General features: G+C 37.6%; 2 protein-coding genes and 1 long non-coding RNA gene across 3 annotated transcripts; all 3 read left to right on the top strand.

Moving 5' to 3' along the window:
* The first annotated feature begins 871 nt into the window (after window positions 1-871).
* Window positions 872-2,437, top strand: LOC110367816. Its single transcript, XR_004932229.1, has 7 exons — window positions 872-957; window positions 1,192-1,248; window positions 1,343-1,411; window positions 1,641-1,697; window positions 1,832-1,894; window positions 2,057-2,125; window positions 2,404-2,437. It is a non-coding gene; the product is annotated as an uncharacterized LOC110367816 (long non-coding RNA).
* Window positions 2,438-2,441: 4 nt separating this feature from the next.
* On the top strand, window positions 2,442-6,408 carry LOC110367704 (C-type lectin domain family 4 member F-like). Its single transcript, XM_036145852.1, has 9 exons — window positions 2,442-2,460; window positions 2,657-2,725; window positions 2,872-2,928; window positions 3,764-3,826; window positions 3,925-3,987; window positions 4,149-4,217; window positions 5,204-5,328; window positions 5,465-5,565; window positions 5,684-6,408. Exons 1-9 carry the CDS (start codon window positions 2,442-2,444, stop codon window positions 5,820-5,822), a joined length of 705 nt encoding a protein of 234 aa, XP_036001745.1. The 3' UTR covers window positions 5,823-6,408.
* A 547-nt stretch (window positions 6,409-6,955) lies between these two features.
* Window positions 6,956-16,607, top strand: LOC105922504 (CD209 antigen-like protein E). The gene is made up of 6 exons (XM_036144886.1): window positions 6,956-7,072; window positions 7,373-7,468; window positions 13,233-13,307; window positions 15,537-15,679; window positions 15,810-15,910; window positions 16,122-16,607. Exons 1-6 carry the CDS (start codon window positions 6,961-6,963, stop codon window positions 16,267-16,269), a joined length of 675 nt encoding a protein of 224 aa, XP_036000779.1. The 5' UTR covers window positions 6,956-6,960; the 3' UTR covers window positions 16,270-16,607.
* Window positions 16,608-17,958: the final 1,351 nt, after the last annotated feature.

The raw sequence follows: 17,958 nt of genomic DNA on the forward strand, positions 1-17,958 counted from the left end.
GGAATTGGACATTTTGACAAACATCTGGGAGGTCATTTATATATAGGGAGAACAATACCGGTCCCAAAATAGAACCTTGTGGGACCCCTGCTGGACATTCAAGGTAGGACGACATAGTGCCACCAACACTCACAGATTGTTTTCTGCCGGATAAGTAAGATTTAAACCAAGCTATGGCATCATCTGCAAAGTTGAAGTGAGTCAGTTTGGACAGAGGTGCTTGATGGTCTACAGTATCAAACGCTTTCTTGAAATCCAAAAAGACTGCACCAACACTGGTGGTTTTATCAAGCAAGGATTTCACTGTTTCTATGAAGACACAGTTTGCTGTCTCTGTGGAGTGGCACTGGCGTAACCCAAATTGCATGGGGTGCAGGAAAGAGCGGCCTTGGCTAAGGTGTTTGTTTAGCAGTTTGGAAATCCACTTTTCTGCAACCTTAGATACAACAGGGAGAATGCTGATGGGGCGATAGTTTGAAATATTTGTTTTGTCTCCTGATTTAAAAATTGGTGAGACTGTGGCCACCTTCCAGTCTAATGGGACAACTGCCAATCTGATTGATAAATTGATAAGATGTGTTATTGGGCATACCAGTGTATTTCTATGGATTTTTAAAAATTGTGTGTCAAGGCCATACGCATCTTTGGCCTCAACTCTTTTAACTGTTAATGGTTTTAGGAACTAATGATTGGTGTAATCACAGATAATTTTTGTTTTCATTCTAAATAAATACTTCCACAGTTTGTTGTTTCTTCGATAAAATGTTTGTGATTTTTTTTTTTACAAATTATTTTTTTATAAGCGTTTCTCGTCATTCTGTTTTAAGTTTATATGATTTAATTATTTTTGTTCATCTCCGTGTGCTCACAGAGGTGTTCTAAAGTATAAAGTGGGGACTGTGGCTTTTGGACTTTTATGTCTACTGCTGAGCGGTCTCATCGTTTATCTTGCTTTTTGTAAGTAATCTGTAATTTTCCAGACTTACACTTCAGCTATAAACAATAGACACGAGCTTAAGATCATAAATGTCAGTAAGGTATGTGATGTTATTCAGCTAGTTGGATATAACTCAATTAAAGATTTCCAAGAAAATCCAATATAAATAAATATATATGGCCATTTGCTTTTAACGTTATGCATAAGATCCAACAAAAGGAAGTATTAAATCATATATTCCTCTTTAATTACAGTTTCAGAGCATAACTCCACAACTGAGGAGAGAGATGGGCAGAAGAATTTTAGCTGTGGTAAGCATGAATAGTGTCATTAATTGACAAGTCTGATTATCTACATTCATTGCTTGAAATACAAACATGTTAATGTTTGGAAATTTCCTTCCAGTTAATGAGACCAGTCTGAAAAATGCGATAGAGGAGAACGTAGAGCTGAAGAGGGACCTGAATAACATTAGTATGTATGATAAGATGCTGGAGAGTTCCTTCTTACATGCTTATATATTTTCTAAACTAAAAAAGGTCGGAGTGTATATTATTTTACCATAAATTGTCTAAAAAAAAATTTTTTTTTAAATAAACTTAAACTAACTTTAGTACTCCAGTTCCTCATATTAAATGTGATTTCATATCATTTGTCTTTTATTTGTAAATATTACAAATAAAGTTTTCTTTCATATTAAAAGCTTCACAGCTCAATTCCGTCACTGTACAAAGAGAAGAATGGAAGGAGATCAAATTTGGTCAGTGCAATATTTAAGTGCCAAATTGTCTGTGTCAGATATGAAAATCCAACTGCTTTTCAAGATCATTCTGGTTCAAGAGCAATTTAGATATAAAGCTACAAAAATGTAAATGTTGGCAAATGTTCCTCCAGGTTATGATGCCAGTCTGAAAAGTCTGACTGCAGAGAGAGGTGAGCTGATTAGAACCATCAGCAGTAAGTATGACAGCGTGAACACTCTGCAACAACTGTGTGAGGGGGAAATAAAGTGTTTAAGGGGGTCAGCGGTAGGCACTTCAGCAACCCAGGGATGACTGTCAACGGAAGTAACTTTTTTATAAACTAAAACAATCACACTGATTCTGTGATTTTTTTCAGTTGTTGAGGCCAATAATACAAATCTGACTGAAGACAGAGATGAGCTGAGAAATGACATCCAGAACTATAGTGAGTAATTTTAATATGAGATAGAAAAGTATTATTGGTTTTCTGAAATATAAATTATACGTTCTAAATCAGAATAAATATATTAACCGTAAAATTATATATATATATATATATATATATATATATATATATATATATATATATATATATATATATATAGGAAATAAAAATAAACTAATGTATTTCAGTAACTGGTATTATTTACATTTTTGGTTATGGATATTGTCTTTTACACCTATGGCCAATATGACCAATACATTTTCCTCTGAAAATAAAAGCTTTACAGATTAAATCCCTGACCGAAGAAAGAGAAAATATGAAACAGATCAACTTTGGTAAGCGCAAGATTTTCTGTGTTAAATAAAACACAAAGTCTGATTGTTGTGTTGTTTGTTTGTCCTCCAGGGTTTCTAAATTACTCCATCACCTGTTTGATTCTTTCAAAAATTTGTTTCTACCTGCTAGCCTCTTATCCTGAATAAAACCACAACAAATCAATTATTTAAGAAGATTATCAAAACTGTGTTTCAGATATTGAAGCCAAAAGTAAAAATCTGAAAGAGGAGAGAGACGATCTGAAGAGGAAGCTGAATGGTTTGGGTTCGTATGACAGTAAAGTTCAGACAGTTTTCAGAACATAGATGAGCAGGGATAAAGAGAGATGACATTTCAAGATAAATTTATCATTTTCTTATCTGCAAAAGAAAACGATCCGTATTTGTCAACTTTTTTAAATTAAATTACAGCTTCTGAAAAGAATCTCTTGGCTGGAGAGAGAGACACTTTGAAGAGGATGAACTCTGGTAAGAGCAATACTTAAACTCTAAAATTGTATGCTGTTGTTTTATCTCTTCTTCTATAGTAATGTGTTGTTAACCTATGTCACTGCCAGGTTCATTCAAATACATCCACTGATTTACAAACTATAAGCATGTTGAGCTAAATTTCACCAATTGATAAAATTCTTTGCAGATTTGAGAGAGAAGATGGCTGCTGTATCTCTGTTTAAAACAATGGTGTCACAACAGCATCTAAACTTTTTATTTCTCCATGAAATCACTTTTGTGAATTCCTTCAGAGAGAACCAAAGTGTGAAGACATTTTAAGCAACTACTTCAAAGCAGGAGGATAGTCTTTATGTTTCCATCTGGGTTGCATTTAAAAGCTGGAACCAAAATAAAATCCTGATATCAGGGGAAAATGAGGAGTGCTGTTAAATTGAAGTTTCAAATTTTAATAGCTGAACCTGCAGATTTCAGAAGTAGCAGCAGCAGCCTGTAATGTAAAAACGAGTCATGGGTTGTCAACAAGAGTGTCCCATAAAAGCAGACTATTTACTATTTTCATTAAACATCATAAACAGGTAATAATACTTTGAGGCATTCTATGATATATCAATATACTCCTTAGGTTATGTTGTTTCATCTTAAAACTGGATATACCTTTTTAGGATGATGTGCGGACACAATAGCCTCCTAAGCCTATTGTGGTTTTGTTCAGCTTGTGGTTTTCACACAGAAAATGATCAAAAGACCATTTAAAATAAACATAAGGAAACAAAGGAACATTGTTTATCATTAGTAGGAACAAATAGAAATGTACTTTAGTGTAAATGCAGCTGTTGATATTTTGTTTTAGACTTCCAGGTCAGGAATCAGAACCTGACTTTAGAAAGAGATGAACTAAAGAAGATTAACTTGGGTAGGTATTATAATTGCCATTATTGGACAAGGATAATGATCCACATGTGGATGGACATAAAGCAACAGCAATGTCTGTGTTGGCAAATGTTTCTCCAGGTATTGAGGCCAGTCTGAAAAGTCTGACTGCAGAGAAAGATGAGCTGATTAGAACCATCAGCAGTAAGTATGACAGCGTAAACACTCTGCAACAACTGTGTGAGGGGGAAATAAAGTGTTTAAGGGGGTCAGCGGTAGGCACTTCAGCAACCCAGGGAAGACTGTCAACGGAAATATTTTTTTATAAACTAAAACAATCACACTGATTCTGTGATTTTTTTCAGTTATTGAGGCCAATAATACAAATCTGACTGAAGACAGAGATGAGCGGAGACATGACATCCAGAACAATAGTGAGTAATTTTAATATGAGATAGAAAAGTATTATTGGTTTTCTGAATTATAAAGCATATGTTCTAAATCAGAATAAATCTATTAACTGTAAAATTATATATACATATATATATATATATATATATATATATATATATATATATATATATATATATATATATATAATAAAAATAAACTGATGTATTTCAGTAATTGGTATTATTTACATTTTTGGTTATGGATATTGTGTTTTACACCTATTTTTAAATAAATTACCAAATAGAACTACTTTAATGTCTAGATCACATTCCAGCTATGTTCACACAGCAGATCTTGAGGTCCAATCTTACATGGTTGTTGGCATTATAATCTAAATGTGACTGCCATCAGACTTCAGCTTCAATGCATTGTTCTAAAGATATTGTGCAATCACAGCTGACAAATTTGACTATTTAAATATGTGGCATCTGCTGTAATATTGCTAAATACTGTTGTCACAATAAATTAAGAAAAGTACGATTTGAATTTTTTTTAGCTTTATGCGCTTATAAGTACCTGTGCATGGAATTTAAATAAAAATAGATAGCTGAAACACTCAGCTCGAGAGTTGCAAGCATGCAAATATTAAACTCTGCAGCAATCACGACATCTGCTGAGCTTGCTTCCTCAACCTTTATCAACATTTGATCTTGCCTCTTTCTACCTCCCCCGACACAAAACTGTAGGTCTGTCACACTTAAATAGCAGAAAACTGGAATTGGGATGGTGTTGGGTCAAAATCTCCACTTGTAACTACAAAAACCGCTATTAACTGTTGAAGGTGCATGCTGAGATCCAAAGCCTACTTTGCTTATAAGTACAACTGAATCGTGTATTGAGCATGCACGAGAAAACAAATCGGTACTGGTACAGTTTATCAGTTTCTCTACATTTGGCAAATTTTATAATGACCTAGAGGACACTATTCTCCTTCATGCTGTGCCCTCTTCTCTGTTTCCTCAAACAGGATGGGAGGTTTTTGAAGGTAGTGCATACTACGTCTCTGTGGGGAAGAAGACCTGGCAAGAAAGTAGACGTTACTGTAAATCACAAGGTGCCGATCTGATGGTTATCAACAGCCAAGAGGAACAGGTATGAATATTTGTTCCTGCATGTAACACAGATGTTACAGCTGCATTGAGAGTTAAGAGCGTAATAGTGTGTGATTAAACACTTTTACTTATTAAAATAAGTTCTCAATTTGTTTTCATTTGTTGATGTTTTCTAGGTCTTTGCCAATGGATTCAATAAATATATGTGGATTGGACTGACTGACTTGGAGACAGAAGGGACATGGAAATGGGTGGATGGGTCACGACTGACTTCAAGGTTCGTTTTTTTTTACTTTTTGATTAATCAAACACACCATTGCAGAAATTATTTACGGTGGCATTTGAAGCTTAAACAGCAAGGCAATTTCATTTCTGACATTTTATTTCTGTTTTAGGTACTGGAAGGTTGGCGAGCCAAACGGTCAAACAAATGAAAACTGTGGGAATATAAAGACTTATGAATCACTGGAAAGCTGGAATGATGAACAGTGTGAAATGCTCCTCAACTGGATTTGTGAAATGAGCCTTACTTAACTGTAAATCCTAAGTTGGACAACAAGATGTACTTCTTGAATGAAGAGAAGAATTAAAAACAAATATGTATCTTTTTAATTTGGTCTACATTTGGATTTCCGGCATATACTTTAGATGTGATTTCACAAGTTATTTTCAGGGTAGGTTGTTAGCTGCTAACTAGAGTCCCCTCTGTGTGTTAAATGAAACAATGCATTGTATGTTTCAGTCAAGTAGGAAGCAGAAAAATAGAAGCAGAAGCTGCCTTTTAACATTTTTAGGGGATTCATTATAGAGAAAAATGGCTGAGGAACTAGTTAAACAAATTTTTACTTTTTTTGAGAACCTTTAAAGTGGTTACTTTGTTATGATAGATCTGCTTTGAATATCAACAAGGAAGGACAAAATGCTAAAGTCCTGAGGTTATATTGTCCTCACACAAATGCATTACTAGAATGTTGTCAGTTGATTGCCCGTTTTAAAGTTTAAAAGACAAGTTTTATGTTCAATATTAGATTTATAATGCTAAGAAAACCCAAAAATGTTTAGTTTATGTACTTTATGGATTGTGTAATCTGCTGTGGTCATTGTTCTTTCCTATTCTTTCTGCTAGTAAACATGTTTCCATTCTCTGTCAGAATTCATAACCTGTTCATCCTTCTCTGGTTATTTTTGTTAAAGAATAAAAAAGCTCAAAATCCACTGTCTTGCTGACTTGATTTTGTTGGAGATTCAATGTTGTAAAGCATTACTTAGACATGATCTAACAAGTTTAGACTGCAAAGTTGATGTAAAAGTAGTGGAATTATCCTTATATCTTAAGAGTGAGCATTTTCTTCGAAGTTGATCTCTCTTTTTATTTAGGCAGATAGAAACTCAACTAAATGTAGAAACTAAATATGGAAAAAAGAGATCATGTCATGATCATCGAGGTACATTTATTTTCTCAGCATTACAAATCAGAATGTAATGTGAAGTATTGTTTTATTTCTGACATTTTTTCTCATGAGGGAATAAATTAGTCTGAATGTCTGAAAGAGGAACAAAACGCATTTGACGTTTTGTTGCCTAATTAACAAAAGGAGAAGTGTCTGACAATTTAATGTCACGCAAAACAAAGATCCCTAGCCCATTGCCGTTGTGGTGGTCTGAAGGTAAGATGGCAGGAGCAGCTGATGAAAAGCCAGATGAGTTCAACATGTTCTATGTGAATTTACCTGAAGAGTCAGGTAGAACGCCTGCTGGAAACGAGGGGAGCCACGCTGCACCTGGTGAGACGAAAAACAGGCGAAAATAGATGGTGGACTTTTTGACATGCCCCCTATTTTGCATAAAATATACAATAACAATATTGTTTGTGATTTATAATCTTAAACTTTAAATGCAATTTATTTTGTCAACGTTTCTTTATTAGACTTCATAAATTGCTGAATGAAAATTCAGTTACTTACCTTTGAGCTTTATGTGTGTCACGGTTCACTGAGAGCAGCAGCACTGATAAAAAAACAAGGCTAAAAATAAAGTTTGACATTAGTTGCAACAGAAAAATTACTTTTTTTTCTTGTTTCTAGATCCAGGTAGAAAGTTATTCAAACTGGTCGGTGTTGGCCTTGGACTCCTTTGCATCCTGCAAGCTGCTCTCAACGTTTCTCTCCGTCTGACACTGTGTGAGTGTTATACCTTTTGTCGTGTGACAACAAGGCTGTTTGCCCAAGAGACAATAAGTTGTATCTGGGTACTTTAAGAATATGCCATGTTAAACTAAGCGAACATGGCATTTTGTTTCCACTTTAATAATCCATGAATTAACAATTTTTCTATAATTTCCTCATGGTTCCCTGTAAGGAAATGCAGTTACATGATTGCTAAATAACTCTTAAAACTATATTTAGTTAATCAGGTCAAAATTTTTCATCTCTTCATGAGTGAACTGGACTAAACAAGGATCAAAGCAAAAATGAATTTAAATTGGGTATGATATAAAGTCGCCAGAAAATAATATACAAACTCATTTTTGGGGATATTTAAGGACTTTTGAAAAGTCACTTTTCAAAAGCTGTATCTGTATATATTTTGATCCAAATCCTTAAGGGAAACGTAATGTTGGTGAAACTGGGAACCGGGTATTCGAGTCAGACATGATGTTGCGTTTTAATAAGGTTTATTGTAAAAGAGATGGAAATGACTGGCTGAACAGATGAAAATAACCGAGTTGCTGGAACAAGCAGATGACGGCAGATCAGTTGATGGTAGCTGAGACAGGCTGAACAAATAAAGGCAGAGAGCAAAGACTTGGAACGGGCAGGAGTCGAAAACGGCAGCTCAGTCCATGGGGTAAGGCAGGAATCGTAGTCAGAAAAAAGTCCTAGTTGTGTCCAGAATCAGAGAGCCGATGGATACCCAGATAAAGGAATACCAGGCACAGGATCCTCCCAGGAACACATAGAAGCAGGCAGTGCACACAGGTCAAGTGATGGCAGGACGAGCACAGGAACATAGGATCAACTGGCAGAGCAACGCAAACTCAGAGGGACAATCCATACAGGCAGTGAAATGAGACGATCTGGCAGGGAATGACTGTGGGAGGCCAGTTTAAATAGGAGGAGTAACAGGTGAGCTAACTTGATGGTAATTAGTAGCAGCAGGTGACGCTGATTATGGAGAGTGGAGCCGGGAATAGGAACAAATGGCCAATCAGCCCAAAAATATATAAACAAAAAGCCAAATACGTGACAGGGAAATAAACTGAAATGCAACTACAATGGTTAATTTTTTTCTGGGTCCAGTCAACATTGACAAAGGGTTGGACTGACCAACAGTGGAGGAGGTCACACTGTTACAACAGGGGGTGGATTGTGCCGGGCACCCCCTTTGGCACTCGAGAACAACACACACCAACACAACATTTGAGCAGGCCAAGGGAGGATCGATGTCTTTCTCACACCTCTGTTCGCCGATTGCCACCTAGAGTCTGGGGCTTGGTGAGGAGCGAGCCACCTGGTCGGGGGTCTTGGCTGGCGGCTGTTGTTGGGCCTGGGCAACTTGCCGGGACTAGGGATGACACCTCTGCCCTCCCCGGGAATAGGTGTGGTGTGTGGCTAGGGCATGGAGGTGGAGGCAGTGGGGGTGATAAATGTTCAGGATTTATTTGGGGGGCGGCGGGGGTGGGCTCTGGTTGACATGTTGGCACCATCCTTGGTGGGGGGGGGGGGGGGGCTGTCCCGTGGGCCGTCTGACCTGGGTGCAGGATGGGGGGCCAGGACCGGAGCAAGAATCAGGAAGGTTGGGTTGTCCCTGGGGCCCATGTCCGGTTCCACCTTGGCGTAGCTGGCTGCCAGCGGGGCCCACGGCCTCATACTCACGGCTCCTGGGGGCTTCAGAGTTGCAGCGGCTGGGGTGTTTCCTGGGGGCCGTCTCCCCTCTTCCCTCTGTGGGGGGTGGGGGGGATTTCCTGTGTTGGCCCCATTTTGGGCACCCTTACTTTGGGGGTTCCTTTGGGCGTCTGCGGTTTTGGGTCCCCTGGCGTCTGCCTTGGTGCTCTGGGGGAGGGGTGGGGGGTCTTTGGCTCTTCACAACCACTATTGAGCATTTTCCCCATGGATAAACCTTACACACTCAAGTGTACTCTCACAAACACCTACAGGCTACCACTTTATACATTTCTGATTATTACTGTATATACTTTTGTGATGGTATCAAGGTGTTGCTGTATTGTATCTGTAGTTCTATATCAGTTAGTCGTGCTGTTCTTTTTATATCTGTCTTTGCAGGTGATGAAGCGGACTGATGAAGTTTTGTCAATCTCACTCTTCTGTCTCCTCTTTCTTTCACCTTTTCTGCTTTTTTCTTTCTAATTTTCTGTCCTCTTTTACTTTTTCAATGTAGTGTCCACATACGATTAATTATTCCCTACATAAATCACAATAAAACTATTTACATATATAAATCAAGCAGAGCACTATGGTGAAAGCGATAATGCTTCACTTAAGAGAGTAAAATCTTTTGAGCTCTTTGTGGAAGTAAGACAACAATTCTTATTACCAGATTGCCAGACAGGACACTAAAAAGAAAAGAAAAAAATATAATAGCTACAATAACTCTAGCATCCATTATGACCTAGATATGTTGTTGTGTTGGATTTTTACAACATAGTCAAACTGTGGTCAGGAAGAATATTTTAGGCAAGGCAAATTTATTTGTATGGCAGTACAAAGACAATGCAAAGTGCTTTACATGATTAAAATATAGGAAAATAAAAACAGAATAAAAGGAAGTTGGAATAAAATGTACAAGAAATTAAACTAAATAAAACATTGGGAAAAAACATGGAAACTAAAACCAAATATTAAAAACAGTTGGACTACAAACTTGACATCCAGAACAAACATGAACATACTTGAACTAATGATGTTTCAGTAAAACAATTTAACTAGAACAGTCAAAGGCAATCCTACGCAAATGGGTTTTTAGTCTTGATTTAAAAGAACTCAGGCTTTCAGCACTTTTACACTTTTCTGGAAGTTTGTTTCAGATAAGTGGAGCATAGGAACTGCTGCTTCTCCATGTTTGGTTCTGGTTCTGGGTATGCAGAGTAGGCTGGATCCAGAAGACCTGAGTGATCTGGAGGGTTTATACACTGATAACAAGTCTGTGATGTATTTAGGTGCTGAGCCATTTAGGGATTTATAAACTAAGAAAAATATTTTAAAATCTATTCTCTGAGAAACAGAGAGCCAGTGTAAGGACTTTAGAACTGGGATGATGTTCTCTACTTTCTTAGTCTTAGTGAGGACGCTGGCAGGAACGTTCTAGATCAGCAATGTAAGGTGTGTAAGCTGCAACAGTGTTTTTACACTGTTGCAGTAATCAATTTGACTAAAAATAAACACATGGATTAGTTTTTCCAGATCCTGCTGAGACATCGGTCCTTTTCTCCTGGAAATGTTCCTCGGGTGATAAAAAGCCGACCTTGTAATTGTCTTTAGATGCTTTTGGAGGTTCAGGTCTGATTCCATCACTACACCCAGGTTTCGGGCCTGATCGGTGGTTTCTAGCTGAAGCTAACTTTTGATCTCTTCTCTTAGTCCAAAAATAATTATTTCAGTTTTGTTTTTATTCAATTGAAGAACATTTTGGCACGTCCATGCATTGATTTCTTCCAAGCTTTTACTCTGTGCGTAAAATGGTGCATAGTCACGTGGTGACATTGTGATGTAGAGCTGCGTGTCGTCTGCATAGTTATGGTAGCTGATGTTGTATTTTTATGATCTGAGCTAGAGGGAGCATGTAGATATTGAATAGGAGGGGACCCAGGATGGACTGTGGGGGAACCCCACATGTGATTTTTGTCATCTCTGATGTAAAGTTACCTACTGACACAAAAAAGTCCCTGTCCTTTAAGTAGGATTTAAACCAGTCAAGTGCTGTACTAGAAAGGCCGACCCAGTTTTCCATGTGCTCTAACAGAATGGAGTGATCAACGGTATTGAATGCTGCACTAATGTCCAATAATACCAGCACTGTGATTCTTTCACAGTCTGCATTAATATGGATGTCATTAAACACCATGATAAGGGCGGTCTCTGTACTGTGGTGAGCACATAAACCTGACTGGAAAACATCAATGCGGCTAGTCGTTGTTAAGAAGGTGTTTAATTGTTGAAACACAGCTTTTTCAATAATCTTACTGATAAAGGGGAGGTTTAAGATGGGCCTATAGTTCTGCAGAAGTAGCTTGTCCAAATTTTTCTTTTTTAACAGTGGTTTGATAATTGCTGTTTTTAGGAACTGGGGGAAAACACCTGACAGAAGGGACGTGTTTATTATCTGAGTCAAATCAGATGCTGTGACAGGCAAAACTTTCTTAAAGAAAGTTGTGGGACAAACATCAAGGCAGCAGGAGGAGGAACTTAGCTGGCGATTGGTTTCCTCTAAGCTTTTGTAGTTTATTTGACTAGATTGGGACATTTTGTCAAGATAAGTTCTAATTGGAGACAGCTTTGATTCTGAACTTGACATGGATGTACAGACAGAATTTTAAGACTTTTCCTTTTGTGACAATAATTTAATTTCCTTTGTTTTACAACTCCACTTCCTTAATTTTTTTTAAATAAATTAAATGTATGAAGACTTATGGATTTTGTTATATAGCAGCAATAGCTTGTAATAATAATAAAATTCCTGAATTGCGTTTGTTACTCAAATAAAACAAAAAAGCTGAGAAGGTCCCCTGGACGGGTTGTACCTGGAAAATTTCATCCCTCCTCCACAACGTTTCTTCAGTCTAAGGAGTTACAGGTAAAACTTATGAACAGTACCTTCACATAGTGAATCAACAAGTTTATCGGTGACAATCAAAACTTGATTGTCACCGATACTAATTACTAATATGCAAGAGAGGACCATCAACTGACTGATCGTTGGTGCTCTGCTGGCCATTTATTTTTCCCAGGGGGCGGTTATACTGGCAATAACAGCATTGTAAGAGGGGGCAATTGAAAACAAGAGGCCTCTACCAATATTTAATGATGGATGGTTTCTCTTCACAAGAATGGCTTCCATCCTTTCTTTACTGCCATTATTTTGGACATCTGGCAGAGTACAACCAATTAAATGTTGACTTTCATGTTTAGCAGTGAGGATGTCAATCAGTGTTGTTCAAATTATCCTGGTGAAAGGACTCTTAATACACATAATAATTTACATCGATTCCATGATGTTAAGACTCCTTCACTGTTGTGAAAGTTTAGAAAATCAGAGGAACTACTCAAAAAGAAAGGGGAAGGGGAAAGCACATGACTTTCCAGTGTCCTCACACTTTACATGTCCACTTAAAATTAGTCACAACCTCCCACATCAGAATCAGAGAATCAGAATCAGAATCAAGTTTATTGCCAAGTAGGTTTCCACTTACAAGGAATTTGACTTGGTATTGATGGTGCAGACAAAAATTAAGAATCCAGTAAAATAAGAAGTAAAAGGATGTATACACAGAAGCAGTATACACTCAGTAAACTGTGCGTTAATGTAACGCAGAAGCTTGTAAGTCCTGAACGGGGGAGAGAGACAGTGTCCAGTTTCACGGGTGGCTCTTGGCCTTGTTCATAAGGCCGGTAGCAGATGGGAAAAAAATGTTCTTGTGGTGTGAGGTTTTGGTCCTGATGGACCGCAGCCTCCTGCCAGAGGGAAGTGACTGAAATACTCTGTGACTGGGGTTCGATGGATCAGCCACAATCTTCCCTGCACGCCTCAGAGTCCTGGAGACGTACATGTCCTGGAGAGATGGAAGATTGCAGCCAATCACCTTCTCTGCAGACCGGATGACACGCTGCAGTCTGCCCTTGTCCTTAGCGGTGGCACCTGCATTTCTATTTATGTGACAAGATGAAGTGCTTTCTTTTCAAAGTGTGGAATAACTTTCTACTTTTTCAGTCAAATCTGACACTCAGCCATCACCTACAGAGACCGTGTGCAGAAATGAGACAGACAAGCAGAGACAACTCATTGGTAAGTATGAGGACAATGAAACTCATCACGAGACACTCACATCTACAGAGTCTTAACTACAAGGAGCATAAGTAATAAAAAAAATATGGATAAATCATTATTATATGTTTGTTATGTTATACATCTGATAATCATAGTGCGGCTAATTTCTGGATGTATTTTTGTCAGGTTGAGAAAAATGCTTTTTACTCAATGTATTATGAGTTAAAAGACATAATTTGATAATAGCAATTGACTGATTGGTTGCACGATCGAACGATTGCAGCCGTTTCTTAGTAGGAATAACCAGCGAAGAGAGGTCGACATTGGATGACTTTTCTCTGCCAATGGCACAACGAGGGGTGTTGACCATTCACATGAGAAAATATAATTTACCTGACAAAACAAAGAGAAGTCCCTCAATGAAGCCTTGTTTCCTCCGCAGGATTGTGCACAAGCCTGAGGCTCGTGTTTAGTCCTGTGCATGTCACCTGGGAGGACACCAGGAGGTAGAGAAGGAGGGTTTCTCATGTGGAAAAAGCAGCCGGGGGTGGGGCTTGCAGTTCAAACTAAACTGTTTTCACTCATGGTTCGAACTTGTGCAGGATGAGGCATAGTGTAATGTTTTGTACAATAAAAACCTGCTATTTGGGCCAAACACCGAACACGATTAAAAAAGTTTATAGTAAAGATTGTATTAGTTGACAGGCAGAAGATGACGGTGAAGGCAGATGATGACAAGGCAAGCTGATAGCAACAGAAGGCTTGTTGGTAGACAAAAACCTTGGCTTAGATACATTTTGGTCAACATTTTTTAGTCAAGGGCTCAGTAAGCTTTTGAAAGAAGCCACAATTCATGATTACTCATAACCTTGAACATGTTTTAATGTGTTAAACTACAAACTGCAATAACTTGTATTTTCTTAAAAGAATATAACATTTTTAACACTTTAGTTGAGGTGGGATCTCCTGCTGCTAGGTTGAGGAATGCTATCTATAGACTCTTCCTTTGAAAAATAATAGTTTAAAAACAAGTTTTGTCTTGTTTTCCTCCACAATTCAACATGCACAATAGTTCTCTGGAGACTCAGCCTTGAAGATGTTGGGAATCCAGTTCTGAACCAGAAACACCCATGCCTCTGACAGGAGTAGAAGCCAGTGCTTCTCTGGACAGAATAACTTTAAGGCCGCTGGGTCGAACAACGGTCGTGTCGCTAGCTCTCCCCTCGACTGAGTTGTGAGACGAGCTTCAGAACCACAGGTCCAGAAACTGACTTCAATGAAAGGAGACACAATGAAACCCAGGCCACAGGGTTACCACACACTCAACCATGTGCACACTCGTCGTCTTCTCCTTCTTCCTCTAAACGTTTCACCAAAATAAAACACCCTTTCAGGATGAGTCAACTTCAGAGTTTTGCGTGACCATTTATTCTAAATAGGGCAGAGAACTAATCACAAGTTTCAACGCTGGACTAAAAAAACAGCGTGGATGACATACAAAATACTAAGAGTCCTTAATCAAGGCCACATGTCCCCCTCACAGGGGATCATTTCCTCAGTGATATCTGAAGAAAAAAATGTGTCATCATGGAGATGTTATCTGTTTTACGGCATGTGTCATTCAGTAACATGGCTCAACATGGTCCTTTTTGTTTCTGCACTTTAAAATCTTTCTGAATTAAAAGGTTTAGACTACTTCTATGATGCACGGTATTTTGATCCAGAAAGGAAGCAGGAGCAGGCAAAAATAATTTCTTAAAATATATTACACAAAATGACTCAGGAAAAAGACTTCATATTTGGTCCAGCTAATCATCAAGACCGTTTATTTGCGTATGCAATTCATACACAATTTACATGAACGTTCTCGGTCTCTCAAAGACGGAAATACAAAAGGGTTCATATTTAGGATTCTAAACAGTTGTTTACATCTTGACAAATAGTTGACGCCATGAAAAATTCTGCGCAAACTCTTGATGACATTTCTGCCACTAAACGGACGGTTTTATCCGGCAGTTTACAAATATACAACAGTCATCTCCTTGGTCAAGTCACATAAAGGAATTGCAGAATCATTTTGACATGACATGACATGACATGATGTGAGCATTTCAAACCACTATTAGGTAAAAGGTCTGTGTTCTGTTTATTCTTTCCATATGTCACAAATATAGTTCATCTCTCCTTCACAGGTATGATGCAAATTGTAAGGTAAAAGCGCCTTAAGATCTCTTCTTTCCCCAACAGGGCACTACATCCAACGGGGATGGCTGTATTTCCATACCAGCTTGTATTACATTTCTGTCAATACGACAACCTGGCAAGAGAGTAGAGAGTTCTGTCTGCAGCATGAAGCAGATCTGGTGATTATAAACACCAAGGAGGAACAGGTAAATGTGTTTTAAAATGTTTTGCATATTAAATAAAAAAGCTTATTATTCTGAAAATGTGTGCAGAATTTGATGAATGCAAAGAAATCTCCATTTACATCCACTTTAATGGTCACATTTTATGTGTAAGGACTTTACAAGACAGTTTCACAGACACACATGGCTTGGACTTCGTAACGTCACTAAGTCAGGAAAGTGGACATGGGTAGATGGGACTCTGCTGACCAAAAGGTTATCTTTCTTCTTTTTTTACTTTAAAAATAAAATGTTAAAGCCTAAAGCATTTCAGCTGTTGACTAATTAAATCTGTCAATTTAATATGAAGAAATTAAATCAAATTTTAATAATGGAAATAAATTATATATACTTTTGGTTTTCTACATGCTTTATTAAAGTATCTTTTCTTCTCATTCATATTTTCTTATTTTGTCTTTGGTTTCAGCTACTGGGGGGATGGAGAGCCAAACAATTACAAAGGCACAAATGAAGGCTGTGTGGAAATAAAGTTCTTTGCGTTTGAAAATAGCTGGAACGACACACCGTGTAATGATCAAAACTTTTGGATCTGTGAGAGAATGGTGGTTCTGTAAATAAAACCAAACCAAGTTAGAGACCATTGAAGTGGAGCTGAAGCTCCTAACTTATAATCAGTGAATGGAAAGCTAGTCTCACAGTTTTATGCACATTGAAAACAGTGTTTTAGATGTTGGATGGGGGGAAAGGACTTCTTGTGATTTATGCTCAGTTAATCTTGAAAGCAAAAGTGGTCACGAAAAAGTCATATTTTTTTTAATTGCTGTGAATAATACAGTAGCCAATCTTACAGATTGGCGACGGTTAATTTTAATCTAGATTTATATCACCATCAAGTAAAACCTTAGTTTGTAGTGAAATCTCCTATCAGGTTGTAAAATGACTATAAAGTAAATTTGAACAGGTTTTATTTAAAAAGTGGAATTAAAGTCTCCAATTTAGAATGGCGGGGGAGGGGGTGGGGTTGGGGCACAAATGAAGGCTCAAACTTACACATCCCGGGTGTCACACTCATTTCTATATTGGGCCACTTTGGCATCATGAAGTCATTAAAAGGGCCTGTTGCACATGTATAGATGATACTTTTCGTTTCGTTTCATTTCTGTTCACATAGAAATATAAAAAACATGCACAGTAACATAAAAGTAGCACCCTTAGTTTTAGCCACTTATACAATTTAATATATGTCTGTACTTTATGACATGATGTGCCTTTTTTGGCTCTTGAACACTGGATAAATTGCCTTGACGGGCCGGATTTGGCCCCCCAAGCCTTGAGTTTGACACCCTTTCTCTAAACAGACTAAACATCACTGTTGTTTTGACTATTACAAGTGCTAATTATTGTCATTTAATTTGATGTTATCATATTTGTGCTTTCAACTTGTCATTGAGCTATAGTCCCTTGTGACAAAGTGGGTGAGAACACCATTTGTCTGTTTATATATATATATATATATATATATATATATATATATATATATATATATATATATATATATATATATATATATATATATATATTGGTAACAGTTTGGCTTGTTTGATTTAGCCATATTGTATTTAGTCTTTAGTTTGCAAATATATACTATCCCGGGTTTGTTTATGTTTTGCATTTCTACTGATTATTTACTATAACATCTTGGTTTAAATCATTCAGTTTGTTTGTAATTGTTTTTTATTTATCTTGTGTATTTTATTTTGGTGAACTTACCTGATGTGTTGCAGGAGGAAGTGTTACCTCACTTCCTGGAAATTAGGCCTTCCTGTTGGAGGAAGGGCACAGGAAGGTACCAACTGAAGAGGGGGAAGCGATACCTACTTCAGTCTTTTTGTCCTTGAGTTTTGGCATAGTGTACTTTCATGCTGTTGTATTTAAATTTGCATTGTTTTCATATTCAGACATAGTGCTGAATTGTATTGATTTAAACAATGATAGGGAATGTATCAATTGTTTGGGGGGGGGTGCCTGTGTGGGAGAGTCCATTGGAGGCCATTTTGTCTACATTGGGGGGAAAGAGTATAAAAGACAAGCAGTTGAGAGGTTAGAGAGAGGGGGAGAACCAGGGGTCCGTTCTTCGTACGCTGCTTAAAACATCCAAGATCAAATGACACATCCAAGATGATTTCATCCGGCTAATCCTGATCCGGCTAATTGGGTTCTTCGAACACACCTGTTGTTTACGATTAGTATCACTGGATTGAGTTATCTGAGATAACTGCGCGTTCATGCGTTTGTTTAAAAGG

The sequence above is a fragment of the Fundulus heteroclitus genome, chromosome 13 (assembly GCF_011125445.2).
Source record: "Fundulus heteroclitus isolate FHET01 chromosome 13, MU-UCD_Fhet_4.1, whole genome shotgun sequence".
NCBI classification, from domain to species: domain Eukaryota; kingdom Metazoa; phylum Chordata; class Actinopteri; order Cyprinodontiformes; family Fundulidae; genus Fundulus; species Fundulus heteroclitus.

Coding starts and splice junctions, on each gene's coding strand:
- LOC105922504 (XM_036144886.1), top strand. CDS start 6,961: ATGGCAGGAGCAGCTGATGAAAAGCCAGATGAGTTCAACATGTTCTAT. Junction 13,308..15,536: donor CAAGCAGAGACAACTCATTG/GTAAGTATGAGG, acceptor TTTCCCCAACAG/GGCACTACATCCAACGGGGA. Junction 15,680..15,809: donor TAAACACCAAGGAGGAACAG/GTAAATGTGTTT, acceptor TTTATGTGTAAG/GACTTTACAAGACAGTTTCA.
- LOC110367704 (XM_036145852.1), top strand. Junction 5,329..5,464: donor TCAACAGCCAAGAGGAACAG/GTATGAATATTT, acceptor GATGTTTTCTAG/GTCTTTGCCAATGGATTCAA. Junction 5,566..5,683: donor GGGTCACGACTGACTTCAAG/GTTCGTTTTTTT, acceptor TTTCTGTTTTAG/GTACTGGAAGGTTGGCGAGC.